Source organism: Eschrichtius robustus, chromosome 1, assembly GCF_028021215.1.
Source record: "Eschrichtius robustus isolate mEscRob2 chromosome 1, mEscRob2.pri, whole genome shotgun sequence".
In the NCBI taxonomy this organism is placed as follows: Eukaryota; Metazoa; Chordata; class Mammalia; order Artiodactyla; family Eschrichtiidae; genus Eschrichtius; species Eschrichtius robustus.
In genome coordinates, this window is record NC_090824.1 from 180,663,491 (window position 1) to 180,689,714 (window position 26,224).

The 26,224-nt window shown below is 41.0% G+C and overlaps 1 protein-coding gene and 1 pseudogene across 1 annotated transcript in view; both read left to right on the plus strand.

The window, feature by feature from the left end:
• DHTKD1 (dehydrogenase E1 and transketolase domain containing 1) overlaps window positions 1–21,815 on the plus strand; it is a 51,802-nt gene extending 29,987 nt beyond the window's left edge. Inside the window, exons 9-17 of the mRNA XM_068560182.1 lie at window positions 940–1,024; window positions 1,505–1,644; window positions 7,558–7,708; window positions 8,088–8,194; window positions 13,434–13,598; window positions 16,700–16,782; window positions 17,128–17,297; window positions 19,359–19,444; window positions 20,283–21,815. Coding sequence (XP_068416283.1) covers window positions 940–1,024; window positions 1,505–1,644; window positions 7,558–7,708; window positions 8,088–8,194; window positions 13,434–13,598; window positions 16,700–16,782; window positions 17,128–17,297; window positions 19,359–19,444; window positions 20,283–20,387 — 1,092 coding nt within the window. The 3' untranslated portion in view covers window positions 20,388–21,815. The remainder of the gene's footprint in view (window positions 1–939; window positions 1,025–1,504; window positions 1,645–7,557; window positions 7,709–8,087; window positions 8,195–13,433; window positions 13,599–16,699; window positions 16,783–17,127; window positions 17,298–19,358; window positions 19,445–20,282) is intronic.
• A 1,901-nt stretch (window positions 21,816–23,716) lies between these two features.
• LOC137761487 (large ribosomal subunit protein uL22-like) lies at window positions 23,717–24,270 on the plus strand (annotated as a pseudogene).
• The last annotated feature ends 1,954 nt before the right edge of the window (window positions 24,271–26,224 follow it).

Consider the following 26,224-nt stretch of genomic DNA (forward strand, 5'->3'; position numbering starts at 1 on the left):
GTAGGGAGCCCGGGAATCTCTGGGTATTGTTTGTCCATCTCTCACAGCAAGGAATTGGTGTTGGTCTGGTCTTGTTGGTTGGCTAATGCACTTGGCAAATATTTATTGTGAACCAATCCTAGCGGTGTTTTGGTACTGCTCGTCAATTAACTCAAATTTTGTCTACTTCTATTTTTCCTCCACTTATTCTTTCAGTCATTCATTAATACATTATATATACAGGTACTGCATGCACATTATTAAAAACACAGCCATACAGGAATGCCCTTTATGGTTTTTCTGAGCAGTGAGCAGAAGACACTTTCATTTTGAGGAAGGTGGTCGGGGTTTGGCTTAAATAAAATAAATAAAAATCAGCACACGTCCTCCCGAAAGGCAACCATTTACACCCTTAAGCATGTTGAGGTTCTACATGTTGTCTCATGTTAAGGATGGATTGACAAACTGTCATGGTTTGCCTGTGGTTTCCTGGAACGTGGGACTTTCAGCGCTAAAAGCAGGAGGAGAGCAAGGAGATATAGGTCTTCATCTTTCTTGAACTTGGATGAAGACACGATGAACTCTGGATTATTTTTAAAACACTAACTTTGTTTGTAAGTTTCTGTTATAGGTGTAGAGAGTATTAAAACAATCTGTGTACTCACCATCAGGCTGAAGACATAGAATGTTACCAGTGCCGTTCCTCTCTCCCCCTCCCTGATGTCTCCTCCTCCCATCCATCTGCCGCGTTAACTACTCACCAGAGTGCCTGTTTGTTTTGCCTGCTTTCAAATGTCATGTACTTGTTGTCATACTCCGATGTTTCCTTCTGCAGTATCTGTTGTACTTAATGTTATGTTTTTGATTCTTAACCATTGTTGCCTTACATTTTTTGAACTCAGTGTGAAAAAGGATGGGAACTCTTAAAAGTTTCTTTTCCCCTCCCGTTCAATTTTACAGTCCAGAGTGGAGAAAGTGATGGATGGAACAAAGTTAGACTGGGCCACAGCAGAAGCTCTTGCCCTAGGCTCATTACTTGCTGAAGGTAAGACATTTCTGTGTAGCTGCACAACGGGTAGGGGGTGCTTTATATGACATTTCTTATATGTGACGCCTGCAGTTTTGAGTTACAACTACCTTGTATTGTTTTTATTGACTAGAGAGGTTCTCAAACGTGTTAACTTTTCTTACCTGAAAACATTATTTAATCTTGGTATAAGTCATGTTGACAATCTTCATCAGCGAACAGACTATGGAAACAAAGGACTCCGTGCTGGATGTATTGGAAAGATATTTTCCTTTAAAAAGTGTAGGACAAATGATGACTCTTCATTCTTAATTAGACTATGGAGTTTTGAATATAGGACAGGTATATTTTAAGAAGGATAATCTATTGTCCTAAGGACAGTTCTCAGGATGAGCCGATGTATAAGAATTCAGGGTCACCAGGCCTTACAGGTCTTATTATTACTTAGGTTATTCATGGGAATCTGGTTTTTTTCTTTTCCTTCTTGCTTGCTTTAAGGTTTTAATGTCCGTCTGAGTGGCCAAGATGTTGGCCGTGGAACTTTTAGCCAGAGGCACGCAATGGTTGTTTGCCAGAAGACCGATGACACCTATATCCCCCTGAACCATATGGACCCTGATCAAAAGGGGTTTCTAGAGGTAGGCTGTTTTATTATCTAGTATAAACCTCAGGTGCTGGTGATTATAGCTACAGGCTTCTTAGACCAACTAGAAACAGATGTCGGAAACTTTGGGTTCAGTCCGTTTTGAAATAAAGGTATGCCGACTGGGTAGACAATGCCAGTCTATGCACTTGGAGTGGAAGTAACAGACTAGCGAGTAGACTAGAGCTGTTTTACTCTGGCTACTTATCTGTAATCATGTAAATGTCAAATGGGTGTTCATTTTGCCAATCCAAAATTGATTATATAACCTGCTCGTTGCTGAATTCATTAAAGTGAGTCGAAGATGTGGATAATAAGCCAGCATTTCTTGCCAACTTAAAAAAAAAAAACCCACTGACTTAAGGTTACTTTATTCCCTAGGGTTTAGCGGGCTTGATGAATGTATCCATTGCCATGTATTTCTCTGTGCCAGTTGCTGAGTTAGATTCATTAGAGTCAAGAGCAGGGCCTGGGTCTTTTCATTTTTGTTTCTCCAACAACTAGCATAGTGCCTGGCACATGGAGTTTATGAAATTATCCTTTAAGGTGCAATTAGTGGTGTGTCATCTTTTTTCCTACTCTAGCCATTTGTTTGAGAGTATTGGGTTCACTGATACTCTTTTTTTTTTTTCAATAAATGTATTTATTTTATTTATTTATTTTTGGCTGTGTTGGGTCTTTGTTGCTGCATGCGGGCTTTCTCTAGTTGTGGCAAGCAGGGGCTACTCTTTGTTGTGGTACGCGGGCTTCTCATTGCGGTGGCTTCTCTTGTTGCGGAGCATGGGCTCTAGGCGTGCAGGCTTCAGTAGTTGTGGCACGTGGGCTCAGTAGTTGTGGCTCACGGGCTCTAGAGCGCAGGCTCAGTAGTTGTGGCCCACAGGCTTAGTTGCTCCGCTGCATGTGGGACCTTCCCGGACCAGGGCTCGAACCCATGTCCCCTGCATTGGCAGGCGGATTCTTAACTGCTGTGCCACCAGGGAAGCCCAATACTCAATATTTTTTTAAAAAATTCACTTTGTCAAAAGCAAGCTTCCAGGATAATTACTTAAAGGACATGCAGCTCATCTTTTCTTTAAGTTAGTCTAAAATCCCCTCCTTGATCAGTATCTAGACTGGTGACCTAGATACTGAAACATTTCGTATTTTCCCCACCCAATGTCTTTTATTGATTTGTGATTTGATATATAGTATCAATTAATTTTGAATATTGCTATTTAGAAAGCCCCAAGTAAACGTCTGACATCTGTTATGGGGATGCTGTCAAAGATTTCATTTATTATCTAACACTTTGTCCTTTATATGAAGACCCTGGGGGGGACTCCTGCTTGATCTTGGTATTGAGAGTAGTCGTAGTTCCCTGAGCAGTGGCTTGTCTTTATTGTGTGTACATCGAAAATTCTGCAACCGATCAACCTTCCCTTATCAATAATGGCTTCTGGGAAGGGGTAGAGGCCATGGCAGCCTCAAGAAAGCAGGTTACCAGGTTGTATGTTTTCCCCAACCCTGTTGGGTGTGTCAATCTATTTATTTTCTTTCTGTCCACCTACTTTTTTTTTTGGCTGCACAGCGCGGCATGTGGGATCTTAGTTCCCCGACCAGGGATTGAACCCATGCCCCCTGCAAAAGAAGCATGATGTCCTAACCACAGGACCACCAGGGACTTCCCTGTCCACTTACGTTTAAACTATCATGTTGTGTATTATCTATATTTACAGGTCATCTTAAATAATTTTTGGAATAAATGAAAGCATTAATAGATTCAACAAATTAATGTCGATAAGGGTATACAAGTATATGAAGTACAATAGATGCATAGGAGAAGGGGCAGCTAGTTTACTTGGGGATTAAAAGGAAGAGCTTTAGAGAGGAGGCCAGATTTGACCTGGGACTTGAGGGACATTTGGAATTGCCTAGTCTAGTAAATGTAGGTGAACACAGTAGTGCATACATAAGCTGTGAAGTAAGAGGCCCTGACCTCATGCTCAGGGAACTACATATAGCTTCATGTGACTGGAGTTTAAGCTGCAAAGTGGATACAGAAGTAAAAGAAGAGACAGGCCAGTCAGGACTACCCACGTTGTGAAAGACTTTGAGTGTTATGTAAAGAGAAACCATGGAGGAATTTTGAACAGGTGATCAGTTTTCCATGTTAGAAAGAGCACTCCTGATGATACTTTGGAAGCCTGAGTTGAAGAAGGGTGACACCTAGGACAATTTCTAAGGAGGCTTCTCAGTCATCTAGGCAGGAAATCCTGGAGCTGTGAATTAGGGCAATAGCAGCGCAGAGGGGATATGGGGCCAAGACTTGAGAACTAGTCAGAAAACAACAGCTATCGGACTCAGTGGTAGGTGTAGGGAGTGAAGAAGACCAGTCCTGGTTATCTCCTAGCTCCCTGACTAGGAGAGCTGGCATATGATGATGGCATTTACCCAAATAAAGAGTAAGAGAGAGGAACAGGTGTGGTAAGGAAAGATGATGGACTAAGTTTTGGACATTAAACTTTGACATAGATATTTCAGGTAATTAGATATGTATGTCTGGAGTTAATGAAGGAATCTGGTCTTGGATGTCTATTTGGAAGTCATCAGGGTGCAGGAGTGTTTGAAACCACAGGGGTGGGAGAATCTCTCTGAGAGAGAGCAGAATAACAGATAGGGTCCTGGGAAAAACAACTTTTTAAAAATTTAAAAAAATTTTTTTTAAATTTTTATTTATTTTTTTATTATTATTATTTTTAAATTGGTGAGTGACTATTTATTTATTTATTTTTTATTTTGTTATTATTTTTGGCTGTGTTGGGTCTTCGTTTCTGTGCGAGGGCTTTCTCTAGTAGTGGCAAGTGGGGGCCACTCTTCATTGCGGTGCGCGCGTCTGTCACTGTCGCGGCCTCTCTTGTTGCGGAGCACAGGCTCCAGACACGCAGGCTCAGTAGTTGTGGCTCACGGGCCCAGTTGCTCTGCGGCATGTGGGATCTTCCCAGACCAGGGCTCGAACCCGTGTCCCCTGCATTGGCAGGCGGATTCTCAACCAATGCACCACCAGGGAAGCCCGGAAAAACAACTTTTAAAGGGCTGGCAGAGGAAGCATTTTCCCAAAAGAGCATCCAGAAAGGCAGGAGGAGAACTTAGAGTCCCTGTGTCATCGAACTTAAGGAGGGAGGAATCTGAAAAGAGGAAGAATAACATGGCCATTGGATTTAGCAACTGGAAGGTCAAGGTTGACCTCCTCTAGAGCTATTTCTGTGGAGTGAGGAGAGCAGAAGCTAGATTGTACTAGTTGAAGGGTAGACAGGGGTTCAGGAGGTAGAGACAACTAGATTAGATAATTCTTTCTAGAAGCCTGACTGTTAAAGGAAGCAGGAGCCAGAGAGCACTGGCCAGGGGAATATTCCTTGTTTTGTTTTTTTTTTTTTAAATTTATTTTTTTGGCCGCACCGTGTGGCATGCGGTATCTTAGTTCCCCGACCAGGGATCGAACCCGTGCCCCCTGCATTGGGAGCACAGAGTCTTAACCACTGGACCCCCAGGGAGGTCCTTTCTTGGTTTTTTTTTAAGCTTTTGATTGTTCATTTGCTGAGAGGAGAAAGCCAGTGAGGAGAGGTTCAGAAAAAAGGAGTTTGGTGATGAGCCGAGTGAAGAAGCAGAGAAAAGGTTTGGATTAGAATATGAGTGGGTGTGTCAGCCTTGGGTAGGAAGAGAGATGGGGAATGAGGTGAAGACGCAGAGGTGCAAGTAAAGCACTCAGTTCAAATCCCGTTGACAACAGACTCATGGATCTGAGAAATATAGTGTCTCTTTTCAAGTTAATGTCTTATAAAGATCATAATTGAAATCAAATAGAAATCAGGAAAGGTAAACTACGCATAATCCTGCCATACTAATACATTATCTGTTTTCATTTTTTGTTGTTGTCATTGAGTGCTTATCCGTATAAATTACGCATTTTTATGGTTGTAATCATAGTAGAGATGAAATTTTTTTCCAGAGTTTTTTTTTTATTAAAAGCTTTATTGAGATAAAACTCATAGAATTCAACATTTCAATGTATACAATTAAGTGGTTTTCAGTGTATGCAGTGGTGCAACCATCACCATTATCTAATTTTAGAACATTTTCATCTCCCCTAAAGGAAAACCATACTTATTAGCAGTCACACCCCATTCCTTCCTTCCCTCAGCCCCTGAAAACCACTAATCTACTTTCTGTTTATATTGATTTATCTATTTTGGCCTTTTTATATAAACAGACTCATAAATATGTGGCTTCTTATGACTGGCTTCTTTCACTTAGCATTGTGTTTTCAAGGTCCATCCATGTTGTAGCATGTGTCAGTATTTTATCCCTTTTTGTTGCCAAGTACTATTCTATAGATATGTAACTTAAGGACTTCCCTGGTGGTTCAGTGGTTAGGACTCCGTGCTGCCACTGCAGGGGACGTGGGTTTGATCCCTGGTTGGGGAAGATCCCATATGCCTCGCAGCATGGCCAAAAAAAAAAAAAAAAGTAACAAAAAAATTTTTTTAGAAAAATGTTGAAACAAACACAAAATTACAAAAAAGTTGGATGTATAATGCAAAAGGAACTTTTTCTCATTCTGAGACATTCGAGCCATCCAGATGGAAACATCAGGTTGCCAGCCTGATGCCCTACGTGTGTATTTCCTACAAACTAGGTCGTTCTCCTACATTACCCCAATGCAACCATCCAAGTCAGGAAGTTAACACTGAGACATGAAGACATCTGGTCCACAAACCCAGTTCAGAGTTGTGCTGCCTTGAACTGTCACATCTCTTTAGCCTCTTCAGAGATGTAATTTTATGTTCTGCTTTTTTAATCTTAACATATGGTGATGATTCTTTTGCTTTATCATGCAAACAGGATATTAGAAAAATGGATTCCGAAAGGTAGGCCTTTTTCAAGTAACTTTCCCCCCCTTTGTTTGTTTGTTTGTTTGTTTTTAATTAATTTTTATTGGAGTATGGTTGCTTTACAATGTTGTGTTAGCCTCCACTGCACAAGAAAATGAATCAGCCACACACATACAGATATCCCCTCCCTTTTGGACCTCCCTCCCATTTAGGTTACCACAGTGCATTAGGTAGAGTTCCCTGTGCTATGCAGTATGTTCTCATTAGTTGTCTATTTTATACATAGTACCAATAATGTATATGTGTCAATCCCAGTCTCCCAATTCCTCCCTCTCCACCTCTTTCCCCCCTGGTATCCATACATTTGTTCTCTACGTCTATGTCTCTATTTCTGCTTTGCAGATAAGATCATCTATACCATTTTTCTAGATTTTTTAAAATATTTATTTATTTATTTTTGACTGCATCAGGTCTTAGTTGCAGCACATGGGCTCTTCGTTACAGCGCGCGGGCTTCTCTCTAGTTGTGGAGCGTGGGCTCTAGAGCACAGGCTCAGTAGTTGCGGCACGAGGGCTTAGTTGCCCTACGGCGTGTGGGATCTTAGTTCTCCGACTAGGGATCGAACCCACGTCCCCTGCATTGGATGGCAGATTTTTAACCACTGGACCACCAGGGAAGTCCCTCCCCCCCACTTTGTTTTGTGACATTTTTTAAAAAGCTCTTATGACACCGTTTTACTCTCAGCTTCAAAGGTGGGGCATCTGAGAAGTTAATTTTGCTTCTCCTTCAAGAAAATCTTTAATGCCCATATTCCAACCTTTTGTATGTCTTCCTCTGTTTGCCCCAACTTTTCCCACACACATCACTCATGGAGAGCAGGAGATGTCCTCTCCCAAAGGGATGCGGGGATGAATGAAAGCACAGCTGCCCTCACGGCCCTCCTCCCTTTTGAGCAGTTGGTACCAATATGATGCTTTACCTTTACAGATTCACATCCCATCTCCCCTGCATGACGGTTCTGTTCTCCTCCTTTGCCCTAGGTAAGCAACAGCCCACTGTCGGAAGAGGCCGTCTTGGGATTTGAGTATGGGATGAGCATCGAAAGCCCTAACCTACTGCCCCTCTGGGAGGCTCAGTTTGGCGACTTCTTCAACGGTGCTCAGATCATCTTTGACACGTTCATCTCTGGAGGTTGGTGTTGGCCTATGGGTGTGTAGTGGACGTGTGGCATCAGCCTCACGGGGACAAATGACGGAAAAGGGGCCATAACTGCTTATGAGACTCCTGTGTACCACGGCATCCCCCCACTCCGAGAGTTGGGAGCCTGTTCTGTCATCCACTGGGGCATGGCAGCTATCAGGCAGTTAAATAAGCTGCCAGGAAGAGCATGTAAGTCCTCTGTCAGCAGGAGGGCTGTGTCTCCTGGGGAATGTGCTTAGCTGTAGTGAATGGTGCAATGAAAATGGTTTTGGGGGTCCAGCAACAAACTAACATGTGTCTCACTGCCCAGTCGCCCCGGGCTGTCCTGCACCTGCGTTGTAGCGTTCTTACTCCCACTGCTGCTTTGCAGGTGAGGCCAAGTGGCTCCTCCAAAGCGGCATCGTGGTCCTCCTTCCTCACGGGTACGACGGGGCTGGACCAGAGCACTCATCTTGTCGAATAGAGCGTTTCTTGCAGGTATGTCCACTGCCTTCTGGATTCCACAAAATGTTTCCCTGCTTTCTAGGTGCTTTGAAATAGAACTGCCTCCTGCAAATACCTAATGTGAACCTTGGACTATAAGACATTGTAGTATTTGAATGAAACAGATTTAATGCAATGTCAATCAATATTCCTTGGAAATGTGATGCCTCAAGCATGTTAGTGTCACGGTTTTACGGCAATGAAAGTGCTTCTTTTTTTCTTTTTTTAATATTTATTTATTTAGGCTGTGCCGGGAGTTAGTCGCAGCATGCGGAATTTTTAGTTGCAGCATGCAGGATCTTTAGTTGCAGCATGCGGGCTCAGTTATGGCATGCGTGCGGGATCTAGTTCCCCGACCAGGGATGGAACCTGGGCCCCCTGAATTGGGAGTGTGGAGTCTTTCCCACTGGACCACTCAGGGAAGTCCCTGAAAGTGCTTCTTATGCGGCAAATATCGGTAGTTTCTGAGTCAAGCTGATCATCGGAGTCATCTAGGGGCTTTTTATAAACAGAGATACAGGGACCAACCCCAGATCTAAGTAGTGATAGTATTTTTTTTTTTTTAAATAAATTTATTTATTTATTTATTTATTTTTGGCTGTGTTGGGTCTTCATTTCTGTGCGAGGGCTTTCTCCAGTTGCGGCGAGCGGGGGCCACCCTTCATCGCAATGCGCAGGCCTCTCACTGTCGTGGCCTCTCCTGTTGCGGAGCACAGGCTCCATACGCACAGGCTCAGTAGTTGTGGCTCACGGGCTTAGTTGCTCCGCGGCAAGTGGGATCTTCCCAGACCAGGGCTCGAACCCGTGTCCCCTGCATTGGCAGGCAGATTCTTAACCACTGCGCCACCAGGGAAGCCCTAGTGATAGTATTTTTATAAAATGATTCGTGACCATTAAAAAATGTTAAACAACAACCCAGAAATTACCATTGTTATCTTTTGTAAGAATCATTACCAATGCCTCTTTATGCATTTCTAATATCTTATTATGAAAAATTTCAAACATACAGAAAAGTTGAAAAAACTTTACAGAGAGTATTCATATGCCCACTTGCTACATTATACCATTAATATTTTATTATATTTGTTTTATCATGTTTCTATTCATCTGCCATCCCTCTGTCTATCCATAAATCCATATAATTTTTGGATGCATTTGAAATTAAATGGAGACATCAGTACACATCACCCTAAGTACATGAATATCATTAATTATCTTAGCATACAGGCAGATAAAATATATAGAAAGGTGATAGATTACTGGATAGGTAGATAGAACAGTAGCTAGATAAATGGATATAACTGGTTGGTTGGTAGATAATGACAGAGAAATCATTTCATAAAAATTAGATTACAGAAATAAATTGGAGGTAAATTAAAGAACTAGCTGTGAAATACAAAACTACAGTTTTTCAAAGAAATATAGGAAACGAGCATGCAAGAGATACAGTTTGGGAGTCATCAGTTTCTAGATGATATTTAAAGTCATGAGACTGGATGAAATTATCAAAAGAATGAGTACAGTTAGAGAAGAGAAGTTGCCCCCAAACTGAGCCCTGGGATAGACCAGCAGTTAGGGGCTGCAGGGAAGGAGAACACAGGAGGCTGAGAAGGAGCAACCAGTGAGGCTGGAGGAAGGTCCTAGAAAGCAAGTGAAGGATACATGTTAAGAAGGAGGACGTATCAAGGCCAATCAGGATAGGACTGAGAATTAGCCGTTGGATTTAGCAATAAAGGGTTCATTTGGTGGTTGGTAACTGCGGTTTGTTTAGGTGGAGTGGTATTAGGAATATATGGAAGGAGGAAAGTTTAACTCTTTTGAAAAGTTTTGCTGCAAATAGAACAGGGAAGTGGGAAATTTGCACCAAGAGACGTTCTTTTTGCTTTTGTTTTAAAGATAGGAGAAATAACAGCATGTTTGTATGCTGATAGGAATGATCCAGTAGAGAAGAAAATATTGACGTAGGAGAGAGAGTAGAATGACTGGAGTGATTGCCTTGAGAGACCAGGATGGGCTGGTGTCCACTGCACAAGGGATTGGATCAGCTCTAGACAGCAGCATGGCAGGTTCATCTATGGTAATAACCAGAGGCAGAGAATACGGTGCAGATGATAGAACATGGTAGATGTTGTGGTGAAGGTCTGAGGACATACTCTTGGGTCATTAGCTGAGAATGATGATGGAGTAGGAGATCCTGGGTTAAAGCTGTGAAATAGTCATCTGGAAGAGGAGGAGAATGAGTGAATTAGGGAAATAGAAGATAATAGTCTAAGAGCATTGAGGGTCGACTTAAGATTCTTGGTCAAGATTTTAAAGTGAGATCCATGAGTGTGATTGTGTGTTTTCTCCAGCTTCATTCCCTGCATAGGTGCAGAAATGGGACAGATGGAAAGTTGAGATTAACTCGGCTTCTGGTTTGGAGTGAAAAAATGTCAAGGGAGTTAAGGGTGTATGCCAAAGAATGATTGTAATGATTGACTATGGAATTTAGCTTAAGTAAGGAGGAGGGAGGAGATGTGAAGGGTGAAGGCCAGTGAAAAGGTGATAGGATCAGTATGTTGGTGGTATTGATGAGGCTGAAGGATTGATGGAGTCAAAGTGTTAAAGGGAATTGAGCTAGAAAGGTAGGAAGTGGTGGTCAGAGTGGAATGGATAAAGTAGAGCTTATGGAGAGATCCCTGTCATTGAAACCAGGATGTAGCCATGGAAATGGGTTGTTGAGGTAGGATGGAGGACAGAGTGATTGGAGGACAGGAGTTCAAGGAACCAAGTTGCCAGGGTTTTGAAAGGATCATCTGCATATGCATTAAAATTACCAAGTCCACGTTAATAATTTTCTCAGACCTACTTCATAGGATTACTATGAGGCGTAAAGAGTCAATATATGTAAATGCTTAGAACAGTAATCGACATTTATATGTTTGCTGTTTATTATTTTTATTATTATCATTTCCTGTGCTTGCACTGGGATTACCTCAAGCTCTTTGTTTACACTACTAATTTTATTTTTAGCCCTGCAAAAGAATTAATATCGATATGTAAAGTGAAGAGTGTTTGCTGTTTATATAAGCACTTGCTTACTTCATCTTCTTTCATTGTGATTATCTCAAGCTCTTTGTTCATGCCATTTCTTTTTTGTCCTGTCTGTTCTGCTTCTTGATGTTTCTTATTTATTTATTAGGTTTGTAATGGTAGAGTTTGGTTCTCGCTTGGTTTTCTTGGCATTGCACTCACTTTTCTTATCTAATTCTATTGTGTTATCTTTAAGACTATCTGCCCGTTAAAACATTGTTGTTTTTTAAAATTGTGGTAAGAACACTTAACATGAGGCCTACCCTCTTAACAGATTTTTAAGTGTGCATTGCAATACTGTTGACTGTAGCTACTATGTTGTACAGCAGATCTCTAGAACTTATTCATCTTACATAACTGAAACCTTATACCCCTTGACTAGCAACTCTCCATTTCCCCTTCCCCGACCCTGGCAGCCACTGCTCTGCTTTCTGCTTCTATGAGTTTGACTATTTTAGATTGTTCATATAACTGCAATTGTGCAGTATCTGTATTTCACTTAGCATAATGTCCTCAAAGCTCATCTGTGTTACTGCAAATTGCAGGATTTCCTTCCTTGAATAGGCTGAGTAATATTACATATATAGGTAAATATACCTATATACGACATACCACATTTCCTTTATCCATTCATCCGTAGATGAACATTTAGGTTGTTTCCACATCTTGGCTATCATGAGTAGTGTTGCAATGAACATGGGAGTGCTAATACCTCTTTGAGATCCTGATTTCAGTTATTTTGGTTAAATACTCAGAAGTGGGATTTCTGGCTCATACAGTAATTCCATTATTGATTTTTTAAGGAGCCTCCATGCTGTTTTCTGTAGTGACTATACCAATTTACTTTCCTGCCAACAGTGTACAAGGGCTCCCTTTTCTCCACATCCTTGCCAATACTTATGTCTTTTGTTAAAATTGGCTGCCTTTTGCCTGCTATGTTCCTTTCTTTTTGTGCCCCCCACCCCTTATAAGAAGTTATAAGGGGCTGTATAATATTTACATTGTTGCTATATCATTTTATTTCATCTTGTCTTTGATTATTTAGGGCAATCCTTCAAAAACCTTATAGTTTCCCTGAGGGGGTGTGGGTGAATTCCCCTTAATTTTCCTTCCCATTTGGTACCAATTTACCTTCTTAGAACAACAGCTGAGAATAGTCTCCAGTACATGAAGCCTGAGGACATGGCGCGGGAGGACATAGCTCTGCTGGACAGAGGGTTTTTCTTGCTAAATTCCGGTGTCCCTTCTGAGATTCAATAGCTAAGCCCATACAAGAGTCCACTCCCTGGTCAGGGCTGTGTATCCCTTCCATGGGCCTCTCTTTCCTTGGCATGTCCTGGCGCTGGAAGCGGCAAGCCTGGCAGCCCCATCTGCCTCCACTGAATTCTGCAGGGGCTTCAGCCCTAGATTTTGCCTTTATTTCCCCAGGGTGCCACTCACACCCTGTCACCAAATTGGAGGAGCCCAGTAAAAATCTCAGGATTTTGTCAACTCACTTACTTTCCTCTGTACTGCTTCTTGATCAGGGTTAGGAGCCATGCCTCAAGTTTCTGTCCCAGCAGGATCTTCTGAGATTTCATTCCTTGCCCTCAATTTTTCAACCTTGTTAGCTTCTCTTGTTCTTGTCTCTAAAACAAACTATACTTACATTTATTCCATCAGGAGAGTGAGATTCGGATCGTGCATCCTTCCAACATCTTCACTCCACGGTCATCAGCATCTGTATTTTTCAAAAAGTCTCCTCCAGATGCTTCTTTTTTTTTAATTTTTAATTTTAATTTTTTTTGGTCATGCCACACGGCTTGTGGGATCTTAGTTCCCTGACCAGGGATAGAACTCGGGCCCTTGGCAGTGAAAGCTACAAGTCCCAACCACTGGACCACCAGGGAGGTCCCCACCTCCACATGCTTCCTGCAGTCAGCTGTGTTTGGAAAGAACCACATTAAAACACACAGACTTGGCCAATGGGGAGCCATCAGGCTTCTCCTCTGGTGAATTCTTCACAGATCATAAATTTACCTTCTGGGCTTTTTCTATAATGAAGAGACACATCCCTTCTCCTGCTCATCGAGAGCCCCGTGTCCCCCTTAGGATAGCCTGGGCCCTTAGGATGGTGTGAGATGACCCGACTGTCTGCTCCTTCCTCTCACTTCCCTCCCAGATGTGTGACAGCGTGGAGGAGGGCGTGGACGGGGATACCGTGAACATGTGCATGGCTCACCCCTCCACGCCCGCCCAGTACTTTCACCTGCTACGGAGACAGATGGTCCGGAACTTCAGGAAGCCCCTCATCCTTGCTTCTCCGAAGATGTTGCTCAGACTCCCTGTAAGTAGAAAAAGCTGGTTGTTAGTCTTTTTCCTCCTGTCATTTTTTTTCCCCCTGCATTTTCATCTCTTTTCTGTATCTGATTGTAGATGCAAATGGCAGAAGCATCTCTTTGGTTTTAGTTGGCCATGCTGCTTTGTCTCTCTCTTTCTCTCTTTTTTTTAACCTTTCAAGAATAACTAGAAATCTAAGTCGCTCTCAGTTTCATTGTCATGAAGGACAGGCATAGCAAATATTATAACCCTGCCATCCCAGTCTGAGCAGAAATAATCTTTTAGGAAAAGTTTCAGAGTCCAAATGGTCTCAGCACTGCTGTGTTGATAGTTGCAAGTTGGGAATTGAAAGTACTTTGATGAAAATGAGTGGTTTTATTCATTGACTTTTATTTAGACTTTTTCTGTTAAATGATTTATCACCGGTAGACTCCATTTCAAACACTGTAACAATATAGCTTATCACTACCTGGCTTTACAGGAGTATATTTTCTCTTGGTTTACCGGAACTAAGTGTTAAGCGCACATGTTTTTTTAAATCACACAAATATGCTAGTTTTCAAGTGGCAGAGTTCAAGATAAGAAACACTGCTAAGCATATATTTATCCCACCTGCTATAATTTTTTTCAGTTTTGTATGAGAGTCTGAATTAGGATTAACATTCGAAAAACCTTTGCATTTATTTGGATGCCACTGCTGAGGTGAACTAAGTCGTTTAGGACTTGGCTGTTTGAGATGATCTTGTGCTTCTCACAAAGGTTAGAGAACGTGTATTTGGAAGTGAGGGGTGTTGAGGGAAGCTGCCAGTGATTTGCCTTCACCGGTTGCCTTTTTTGGAGTTTCTAGCATTTGGAGGGGAGTAAGGTGACCCTTGTTCTCACAGTCGGTCAAGGGTACTTGAGTGATCCCAGAGTGAGCGCCCCCTTAAATTTTGCTCTCCAGGCCCCTCACCTATCTCACCCCAGCCTCAGGGGTCAATAATGAGGAAATGCACTTCAAGTTCTTTCACCAGTGGCTGAAAGTTCATTTGTTTGGTCTGCTTATTCTCTCTGTGAACAACCTTGTGAATTTTGAGATGGTTTCATGAGCATCATGGGACATTCAAGACAAACAAATTCAGTCCCTTTATACCATCTTTCTGATGGGGCTGTCTTGACACCGATATTTTGAAACAGCAATGTGAAAGGAGCCAAGTCAAAATGTAAAGTTACTATAATTTTGCTCTGGGTCTTAGTTGCGGCATGTGGGATCTAGTTCCCTGACCAGGGATCGAACCCATGCCCCCTGCATTGGAAGGCAGAGTCTTAACCACTGGAACACCAGGGAAGTCCTGATCTGGGATTCTTGAACCCAACTTTCATTGTATCCCTAACGTTGTCACCTGCTCTCTCAATCATAACTAAAAGGAGTACAATGATATTAAATATAATGCATGTATATTATTAGGTATTGAGTGAACTATTAGAAGTTTTGTTGAGAATTTCTTTTGCTGTTTGAAACTGAAAATGAGTTCATTTTCTGGCCCTAATGCTCCACCCCTCTCCCCAAGTCTAATATACAACTTATTAAATAAGTGAAGCCTTCCTTGGGGAGCTTAAAAAATATCAACAGCTATCTTATAGACTTTCAAGTGAAAAACTACTCTTATTAAGTAGTCAAATATTTTCATTAAACATGTAAGTCCTTTTGTTAATGGAAAGTCAGTACAACCAGTATTGAATTCTGATTTCTTCCTGAAAATTGGATTATTGGTACAAGTGATCTAGCAGAATATAAATAGCCAGCCTTCTCTATCCATGGCCCACTCAGAGATGACTTGCCATGTAGCAAACATGACTCAGGGGTACAGGGAGTTTGTCTGTCAAGTGGTACCAAAATCCCACCCCAGTTTCCCACCTAACTCTGAACTCTGAACTCTGAACCTTTTGATTCCTGCTGTAGGAAGTGGGGACTGACAAAAGGCTCTGGTTCAGAAGGGAGAAAGATTGCCTCTATCACACATTATTTACTAATAAGCATAGCTGAATAGCTAATATTAATTTTTTAGGTTATATACAGTATTCCAGCATCAGTATGGCTGCCCTCAATGGCCTAGTCTAAATGTCATATACCCATTTGGGACTAGACTATAGGGAAACTAACTAGGTGATAGCAAAAGGGATCAAATCCCTCACCTTGGCTTCATCAGTTTTCTACTTTAAGTTCTTTGCAACAAGTATTTATTTGCCGCACCACGCAGCTTGTAGGATCTTTGTTCCCCGACCAGGGATTGAACCTGGGCCCTCAGCAGTGAAAGCACTGAGTCCTCACCACTGGACTGCCAGGGAATTCCCAAGTATTTTTTTAAATTGGGCTCAGTAATAAAATTTCTTTTCATCGTGGAAATATTCATATGTGGTTCCTACTTGTTCTGTTTCGTTTATAAATTATAGTAAAAATCCTAAAGACAGAAATAATTGCCCTAACGCAGCTATTCCGGTTCACAATACAAATTCTATAAAATGTTGTTTCTGATTCCAAAAAGTTAAGGTGTAGTTTTTATTGATAATAAAGTTGAGTCATCACACTGCAATTTTTTTTTTTTTTGGCTGTGTTGGGTCTTCGTTGCAGTGCACAGGCTTCTAATTGCGGTGGCTGATCTTGTTGCGGAGCACGGGCTCTAGGCACGTGGGCTCAGTAGTTGTGGCTCTTGGGCTCTAGAGCACAGGCTCAGTAGTTGTGGTTCACGGGCTTAGTTGCTCCGCAGCATGTGGGATCTTCCCGGACCAGGGCTCGAACCCGTGTCCCTTGCACTGGCAAGCAGATTCTCAACCGCTGTGCCACCAGGGAAGTCCCACACACTGAAATTTTGACTGTTAAAATTTATTGTGGCACCAGACAAAAGGCAATCTTATGTAACCTCAGAAAAATAATTTTATTCTGAAGTATACAGAACAGATACTTTTGGGAAAGATATTTTGTTTATTAGTACATATGTTTACTTATAGTCCCAGGAGAGAATTTTGATACTAGTTCTTGGGAAAGATCCCTGATATGTAAAAGCATCTTCAGGTCCTTTCCCTTGGTTGATAGATTTGTGGCTTTTTTCTCCCCCTCCCCCTCCTTAGGCAGCTGTGTCAACTCTTCAAGAAATGGCACCAGGAACAGCCTTCAAACCAGTCATTGGTGATTCATCTGTGGATCCAAAAAAGTAATCTGATGTGGAGCTCTGTTTTCATACTCTGCAGTAGATTTGTAGTGAGTGGGAAAAACTAGTTCATGTTAAGTGAACCAAGCGACCCAAATCTTCTCTATCCTTATATAAGTCCTTTAAGTTCACGGGGTAGGAGTTAGAATATGCACAGAAGAGTGAATTTTGGAGGCATATGTTGCTCAAGAAGGTTGGCCAGGGCACAGCATGACTGAACCCACTACAACGCCCCCGCTGCTTCAGTGGTGAAGCATTTAAATCTCTGTGGTCTCCCCCTTTCTTCTGCCACAGTTCTTACTTTAAGATATTTCTCCCCCGCCTCACTGTCCCTTTTCTACCCAACAGGGTTAAGAGTTTAGTGTTCTGCTGTGGCAAACATTTCTATGCCCTGCTGAAACAAAGAGAATCTTTGGAGGCCAGGAAGCATGACTTTGCTATCATCCGAATGGAAGAGCTCTGCCCTTTCCCACTGGATTCGCTGCAGGAAGAGATGAGCAAATACAAACATGTTAGAGGTAAAGGGTCCTTCTTATTAGGCTTTTTTGGTTTTAAGTTACCTGAAACCTATTTGAACTATCTCAAATAAAAAGATGGTACGGGAGCAGTGAGAGTTATTAGAAAGTTGAATCTCATGGAATCTGGAGATATGAAAGTAATACAACTGAAACCAATGTCTCCATGTCTTTTTTGGTGTCCCTTTGGGTGTCCCTTTCACTCGCCCCCGCTTTCGTATAAGACAGCGGATTTCTTGAGTTTGGAGGGAATCAGTGCTATACAGTCGTTTATGATACATCCGGTATAATTGTAAAAGATAAGCCTTTTCAACAGATGGGGCTGGCATGATTAGATATCTATGTGCACCTTATACAGAAATTAACTCAAAGTTGATCATAGACCTCAATGTAAAACTATAAAACTTCTAGAAGGAAGTGGATGAAAATCTTCCTGACCTTGGGTTAGGCAAGAAGTTCTTAGACGTAACACCAAAAGCACGTTCCAGAAAAGAAAAAGTAGATTTTACCAAAATGAAAAACTTTTGCACTGCGAAAGGCACTGCAAAGAATATAAAAAAGAGAAGCCACAAACTGGGAGAAAATATCTGTAAAACCATATCTGACAAAGGACTCTCCAGACTGTTTAAAAAGCTCTGAAAACTCAACAGTGAGAAAACGTATAATCCAGTTTTTCAAAAGGTGCAAAAGAATTGACCAGTCATTTTACCAAAGAACCAGATGGCAAATACCCATATGAGAAGATCATCAACATGATTAGTGATAGGGAAATGCAAATTAAGCCAAAATGAGATATGGCCACATACCTATTAGAATGGCTAAAATGAAAACAAAACAATATCAAGGACTGATCAGGATGCAGAGCAACCGGGACCCTCATTCACTGCTGGTGGGAATGCAAACTCGTACAGCCACTCTGGAAAACAGTTTTGTCAGTTTCTCTTGCAGTTACACCCAGAGTTTCCTTACCACCCAGCAGTCCCACTCCTAGGTATTTACTCAAGAGAAAGGAAAAATCCATATGAGAATATTTATAGTGGCTTTATTCATAATTGCCCCAAGCTGGAAGCAACCAAAACATCCTTCAACTGGTGAATGAAGAAACAATCTCATTGTGCATCCCTACAATATCATGCTCCTTAACAATAAAAGAGAGTGAACTATTGCTATCTGCAGAATCACTGATGGATTTTGCTAATTCACAGAAGCCAAAACCAAAAGGCTGTGTACTGTGTGATTCCACTTACCTGATGCTCTGGAAAAGGCAAAACTTCGGGGATAGAGAAAAGATCAGTGGTTGCCAGAGGTTGGGGGTGGGAGGAAGAGCTGAGCACAAAGGGGCAGGATGAGGGACTATTTGGGGTTTAGAGAATTGTTCTGTATCATGATTGTGGTGATGGACACATGACTATGCATTTCTCAAAAAAAAAAGACAACACTGTGCCATATTGGAAAGGTAATAATATATTTACTTGAGGATATATGTGTGTGTGTGTGTGTGTGTGTATGTATATATATGTATATGTATATATGTAACTATGTACCTTTCCTTTACACTGGAAAGGTAATAATATATTTACTTGAGGATATATGTGTGTGTGTGTATGTGTGTGTATGTATATATATGTATATGTATATATGTAACTATGTACCTTTCCTTTACACTGGAAAGGTAATAATATATTTACTTGAGGATATATGTGTGTGTGTGTATATATGTATATGTATATATATGTAACTATGTATGTATATGTGTATATATACATATATAACATGTATAGTATACGTATGTGTATGTATGTGCACACACATACATATATAGTGTGTCTGTGTGTGTAGTATGCTGTATATATTTACTTGAGGATATATGTGTGTGTGTATGTATATATATGTATATGTATATATATGTAACTATGTGTGTATATGTGTATATATACATACATAACATGTATAGTATACGTATGTGTATGTATGTGCACACACATACATATATAGTGTGTCTGTGTGTGTAGTATGCTGTATATATTTACGTGAGGTACTGAGATGAACTTTCTTCTTTCATAGATTTTATTTGGAGTCAGGAGGAGCCTCAGAACATGGGTCCTTGGTTTTTTGTTTCTCCAAGGTTTGAAAAGCAACTGGCCTGCAAGGTGACAGCTCTTTCTCTTTTGCAGTGTTGTGTGTGTGTCCCTTTTCTCCTATTGGAGTGCCAACAAATAGGTTTATCCCCTATTATCAGTCCAAAGCTTCTAAAGATAAACTAAAATATAAAACCTAGTTTTAGGCTCCTGTTTCAGACTAAACTGCTGAGTGTTTAGCAAGCTGTATATGTGTACCTACTAGTATCATGTTAAAAAAAAAAACAAAAACAATGATTATACTCGAAAAGGTAGAAGACCTACCTGTCGCCTACCTTTCCATAAGCCTACTCAGCATTCTTGTCCCAAAGGCCGGTATCCACGCCCCGGGGGAGGAGAGCGATGAGCCGGCTGGTTTTACAGTCACACTTATTCCAGGCCCACCTGCAAAGCTGGCAGATGTCGTCGGAGGCCAAATTCTTTGTTATGTTTTAGGAAGAGGAAAACAAGGAGAAGAACAGTTGTGCTTCTGTTTATCTTTCTATTCTGCTTTGATTAAAACTCAGGTCACTTGATACCAGTTTACGGCACTCAAATCATTTTCACCTGGAAATAGTTCTAATTTAGGAAACTCTACAGCTAAAACCAACTCTACAGCTAAAACCAACCAATCTGTCCTAAGAATAGGACAGATTCCAGAATATGTCTCACCTTATCATGCCTGGAATTTAGTTTTCAGTTGTGACATAGATCTCCCTGCAATCTATTTTATGTAACACATTATTTTCCAAAAAGGTGATTTCTAGTTAAACAACTTTAACAGAGAAATACATGCACGTCCCTGGGCGAGCTAAGCAGAGCTCTGATCTAGTCCAAATGTCATTGTATTTCTTTTCTGCTCCAATGCTAGCTCCGTCTGGTGAGCCGACCCGCGTTGCCGGTACCTGCTGTAGGAATCGGCAGCATTCATCTACAGCAGCATGAAGAAGTCCTCGCCAAGACCTTCACCCAATGATGCCCTTCGAAGAAACACTACTTCCTTGTAAGAAAACTGCCATAAAAAGAAAGGCTTGCCTCCTCCACCCTCTCCTCCTTCCATTAGGTGCCACAAAAAGAATGTATTCCTCGAAGATGTTGGGATTGATGAGGACAGAGGAGAGGTTAATCTAGAATACATGGAACAGCCAAAGGAATTGTTCATCAAGACGTGAATCCCACAAGTCACTTTCGTCCTTAAAAGTACCATAGTGTTATATTTTGTTAGACCTGTGTGGGTTGTAGAGCTAGGTCCTTATCCGGATGTTTCCAGACTCGACTCTTTCTAGTTAACTGGATATACCCAGGAAAAGTTCTTGAGTCTGAACTTATAGCTGCATAGGGATTACCTCAACATTACCTCCCTATTTTCTTGACGCATGTGACTTTCATGAATTTTCCCTTTTTTATTCAAAGTCCTTGACTACCTATATTTTCAATTTATGTCATCTCTGGTATGCTTTCCAGCCACTGTGAAAAGTGTTTCACCAAACACTATAGCAAAACTGTATTATTCCTGATTTGTGTTCTTCAAGATCACTATTTTACCCATTATCCTTAAATATAGGTCTTATTAAATATAAACCTCCAGGTGTATGATCCTTTAGCACAGTATTATTAAGCTGAGTTATAGTTACGATGAAATTGATTTGTGGTCTACTTTGCCATAGTATCTTTTTTTTTTTCCTTAAATTGTTCTTGCCGCGATACCTTAATATTTTTAATTAACTCTGGGTGTCTGATATGGGGATTTCAGCCCCTGGTTGATCATCAGCCTTGCCTCTAAAAATCCCTGCTGTCATATGATGTTAATTTGTGATACTTAAGGATCACTTTAACTTTGATAGCGGGAACTTCCCAACATCAGGCACTTTCTGGATTTCTAGAGGTCACCAACCCACTCCCTTATTCTGAAATTAAGCTTATAACTGGAAGTATAACTAAATATCAGCAAACTGTGTACATTTACATGGCTTGGTGCTGCAGAGCACTACCATGTACCATTCTCATGCTGGGACACTGTTTTTCTCAGAAATGGGGGAAGTACTGGGGCCCTGTAACACCCTCTCCACTTTTACTGGCAACTTTTAATGTCTTTCAGAATCAATGTATAGGTTGTTCTGGCCACAGCAGTAGATTTGTGATTCACATCTTAAACGTGTACATTAGTGTACTGATTTACCGTTTCTGTAATATCCACATCCCTTTTATTCCTATACACGTGAATGCTTTCTTCCTTCGCCAAGCCTTATAAATCATGTAACTTAGTGCAAGCCTTATAAATCATGTAACTTAGTGCCACGCATGTCAACCAGTAAAATTACAAAGGTCTGTTTAATGAGAACGGTTATCAGTGTTGTATATTGAACTAGAAAGAAAATAAAAGCACAGTGTCATTTGTTTTTCAGATCTCTCTGTTTCTTGAGTTAAAACATTTCAAAAGTCTGAGCACAAAATGAGATGGAAAACCAGATTTTTTTTTAGTTGAGATCTCTCCAGATTTCTAACTTTACACCTCACGAGTCTGTTTCCTGTTACATCTCCAACTTGAGCCGTGAAATGTCTTCTGTATCTTAACCTTACTCTCAATCACCACTGCAACGTGGATCAGCATTTTGAATTACCTTGCAGGAAGAGGCCATTTGAAGAATTCCAAATCAAATACTCACATAATAAAGAACGGGATAAATATATTATATCAGTAATAAAGTAAAATATTTTAAAAATTGATAATGTGGTATTAATATCCCATTAATATAAATCTATGCTAGAAGCACAGAGTCTGAACCACTGGACCGCTGGGGAAGTCCCCCAAGTTTTCTTTTTTATAAGAACAATTTTGCTCAGTTTTCCTATATTTTCCATACACATACTGTAAGCAAAAATATTCTATCTAAAGTATAGCCGTTTTCGGGCTGACTGTATTACCTTTGAAGTTTTATTATTTAAAAAAATTCCTCGGCTGGCAATAGAAATAGTATCACTTTTGCAAAATTGAAGAAATATGGTTTTAGCAATTAAGGGTTACAAAGGAAGGAAGTCATAGATTAAGAATCAAGACTTTTGGCCAGAGAAAGACAAATACCATACGATATCACTTATATGTGGAATTAAAATATGATACAAATGAACTTATTTACAAAACAGAAACAGACTCACAGACCTGGAAAACAAATTTATGGTTACCAAAGGGGAAAGGGGGTGGGGGAGAGATAAATTAGGAGCTTGGGATTAATGGATATACACTACTATATATAAAATAGATAAACAACAAGGTCCTGCTCTATAGCACAGGGAACTGTATTCAATATCCTATAATAAACCATAATGGAAACGAATCTGAAAAAGAATATATATATGTATGTATATATGATATTGAATCACTTTGCTGTACACCTGAAACATTGTAAATCAACTATACTTAGATTTAAAGAAAGAAGGAAAGAAAGAAAGAATCAAGACTTGGGTGTTGAGGTTCCAAAAGCTTTACCTAATTTCTCTTAGATGTACTTGGATATTTGGTTTACATTTTTCAGCTTCTCAGAGGATTCAGGATAAAACTATTAAATTTTTGGAAAATTTGGACAAAATGTTTAAATCCTCAATATTTGTAACACACGATTACACAAGTAGACAATTCCTAAATTATTCTATGGAAGTAGTAATTCACTGTCATGTTTGTATTTAAATCTGATAAAGCACAATCTAAAGCAGACTGTTAGTTCCACACGGCCAGTTGCAAAATCAGTTAATTTTAGCAAACTTTTAATAAAGGTATACTACTTTAGTGTTGTTTCCCTGTGTCTTCTCTGACTCATATGAAGAACCAGCTATAATGGAACAAAGATAAGAAATGATCCTGTAGGAGTAGAATGGTATTTCCTCAATAAATAGTTTATTGAACACGTGTTGCATATATGGCATTGTTCTGGACATTAGAAACACATGAAATTTAGAGAAAATGGGTTGCCCACTGTCCTCGATGGACTAATAATCTGAGAAGACAAAGTATTTTACGTGCAGAGAGAGAGTCTTGCTGAATGTGCTTAAAACAAGGTGGAAGGTCATGATAGAGTGATATTCCTGATAGATGTAGATTAGGTGGCGTCTTGTGGTTATGCAAGGAAAAGTCTTGAGTGGCAAGTAGTAGCAGAAAGACTGAAGAATCTTGGAAAGGGAATTCACAAAAGTTATCTAGGGTATATTCCCAGCTTGTTCCCAGGCTTTTCCTTGAACCAGAGAGCTGTCCCAGAGACAGGTAGTAAAGAGAGAACTTTTCTGGTAAGGGGCCTGAGGTGACCTCTAAAAATGGTTCACTATTCACTTGACCCAGAAAACCCCACAAAATCATGCAAGTCAAGAGGTTCAAAACTTCATGTTCACTTTAAGAACGTTCGTGAAACTGCCCAGGCCATTAAGGGTATGCATATCCGAAAAGCCACCAAGTATCTGAAGGATGCCACTTTAAAGAAGCAATGTGTGCCATTCTGTTGTTACAATGGTGGAGTTGGTAGGTGTGCCCAGGCCAAAGAGTGGGGCTGGACCCAGGGTCGGTGGCCCAAAAAGAGTGCTGAATTTTTACTGCACATGCTCAAAAATGCAGAGAGTAAAGCTGAACTTAAGGGCTTAGATGTAGATTCTCTGGTCATCGAGCAAATCCAGGCGAACAAAGCCCCAACGATGTGGTGCAGGACTTACAGAGCTCATGGTTGGATCAACCATACATGAGCTCTCCCTGCCACATTGAGATGATCCTTACTGAAAAAGAACAGATTGTTCCTAAACCAGAAGAGGAGGTTGCCCAGAAGAAAAATATATCCCAGAAGAAACTGAAGAAACAAAAACTTATGGCCCGGGAATAAATGCTGCAAATAATAAATGCAAATAAAAGTTAAAGAAAAAAAAAAAAGAGAGAGAGGTACAGGCCACTCTTCTCCTTCTGTCAATTAGATTTTCAATTTAGTTCATCTTCATTGAAAGGATTCACAGGGACTTCCCTGGTGGCGCAGTGGTTGGGAGTACACCTGCCAATGCAGGGGACACAGGTTCAAGCCCTGGTCAGGGAAGATCCCACATGCCGCGGAGCAACTAAGCCCGTGCGCCACAACTACTGAGCCTGCGCTCTAGAGCCCGCGAGCCACAACTACTGAGCCTGCGTGCCACAACTACTGAAGCCCGTGTGCCTAGAGCCTGTGCTCCACAACAAGAGAAGCCACCGAAATGAGAAGCCCGCGCACCACAACAAAGAGTAGCCCCCGCTCGCCACAACTAGAGAAAGCCTGGGCGCAGCAAGGAAAACCCAAAGCAGCCAAAAATAAATAAATAAATTTATTAAAAAAAAAAAGAAAGGATTCACAAAATTAGTTCACAATCTAGTGTCAAAACTGTATTTAAGTCAAACACTTGCAGGTAACTGAAAATGATACAAAAATTAAATAAGACCCTCCCTGCTATCCAGAAGTTTATGGTGTACTAGGGGAGATTAGGCAAGTATGAAAATGACTAAAACAAAGTAGAATGAGAGAAGAATGAAGTCACAGGATGTGCAGTGATGATTATGGCAGACTGCATTTTCCAAAAGGCCAGAGCCGTATTTTGTGTCCCACAAGCTCTTCCAGAATCTTACCACATCCCCACCTGGAGGTGGAGTCTATTTCCCTTCCCTCTTGAAGTTGAGCAAGACTTTGTGGCTGCCTCTATAAATGCAATGCACTGAAAGTGATGCTGGGTCACTTCCAAGGACATGCCTTGGTAACCAGCTGCCATGTTGTGGGGAAGCCCAGGCCACATGGAGAAGCCACGTGGAGATGTTGCAGCTGACAGCTTCTGCTGAGGTCTTAGCTGACAGCCAGCATCAAATGCCAGACTTGTGAGTGAGAGCACCTTCTGATAATTCAAGTCCCCAGCCTTGGACCTGTTGCAGATGACCCCAAGTGGAGCAGAGACTCATGCAAGCCCAGCCTAAATTGCCATATATATATGCCATATATATATATGTATGTGCGTGTATGTGTATGTACATAACTTTGTTTAAAGACAAACACAGCTGGACACTAAAGTGCTAAGGACAGATTTTATTCAGTAATATACTATGTATTGTATTAGGGAAAGAATCCAGTGTGAATTAAACCCAACTTCGATTTGGACAAAAGTGACTGGCCTTTTAAGAGGAGAGTGAGAGGATAGGAAGAGGGCGGTGAGTGGAGGCTCAGTAGAGTCAGGAAAGTGAAAAATTAAGTGAAAAAAGCTGGAAGGTTTGGTCCATGTGAAACCCATCCAGGTTTGTTAACTGGTGCTAATGGAAGTTAAGCTCCTATCCTTCCACAGAGGCTGGGAGCCAGAGATTCTGCCTTCAAGTGTTGGCTGGAAGAAACGGTAAATTCTTTTGGCGGCCTTGAGCTTTCCCAGGCAGATATTTTAAGGGGGCTATGGACAGCATAGGGTGGAACTGTGTGGTGCTTGTTCCACCTCTTTATAGGCCTAGTGGAGAAAGGCCTATAAAGGTAAGGTAAGGCCTAGTGGAGAAAGGGCTCAGAGGAGCCTGGCTAGAGTGTGGTCAAGGGGAGGCTGTGTGTGTGTGTGTGTGTGTGTGTACTTTGCTTCTTTTTTAGACATACATCTAAGCATTAGAACAGATCATTGGATTTGGTGATTATAAGTCATTAAGTGTCCTTTGAAATAGCTTGTTTCAGCAGTTGTTAGAGCAGAAGTTATATTGCAGGGGTTTAAAATTTGAGTAAGGAAAATAAATTTGAGGGCCTTCCATGTGTCAATCTCTTCGTTCATTTAGTTTTCACACCTGTAGGCGGTGGCTAT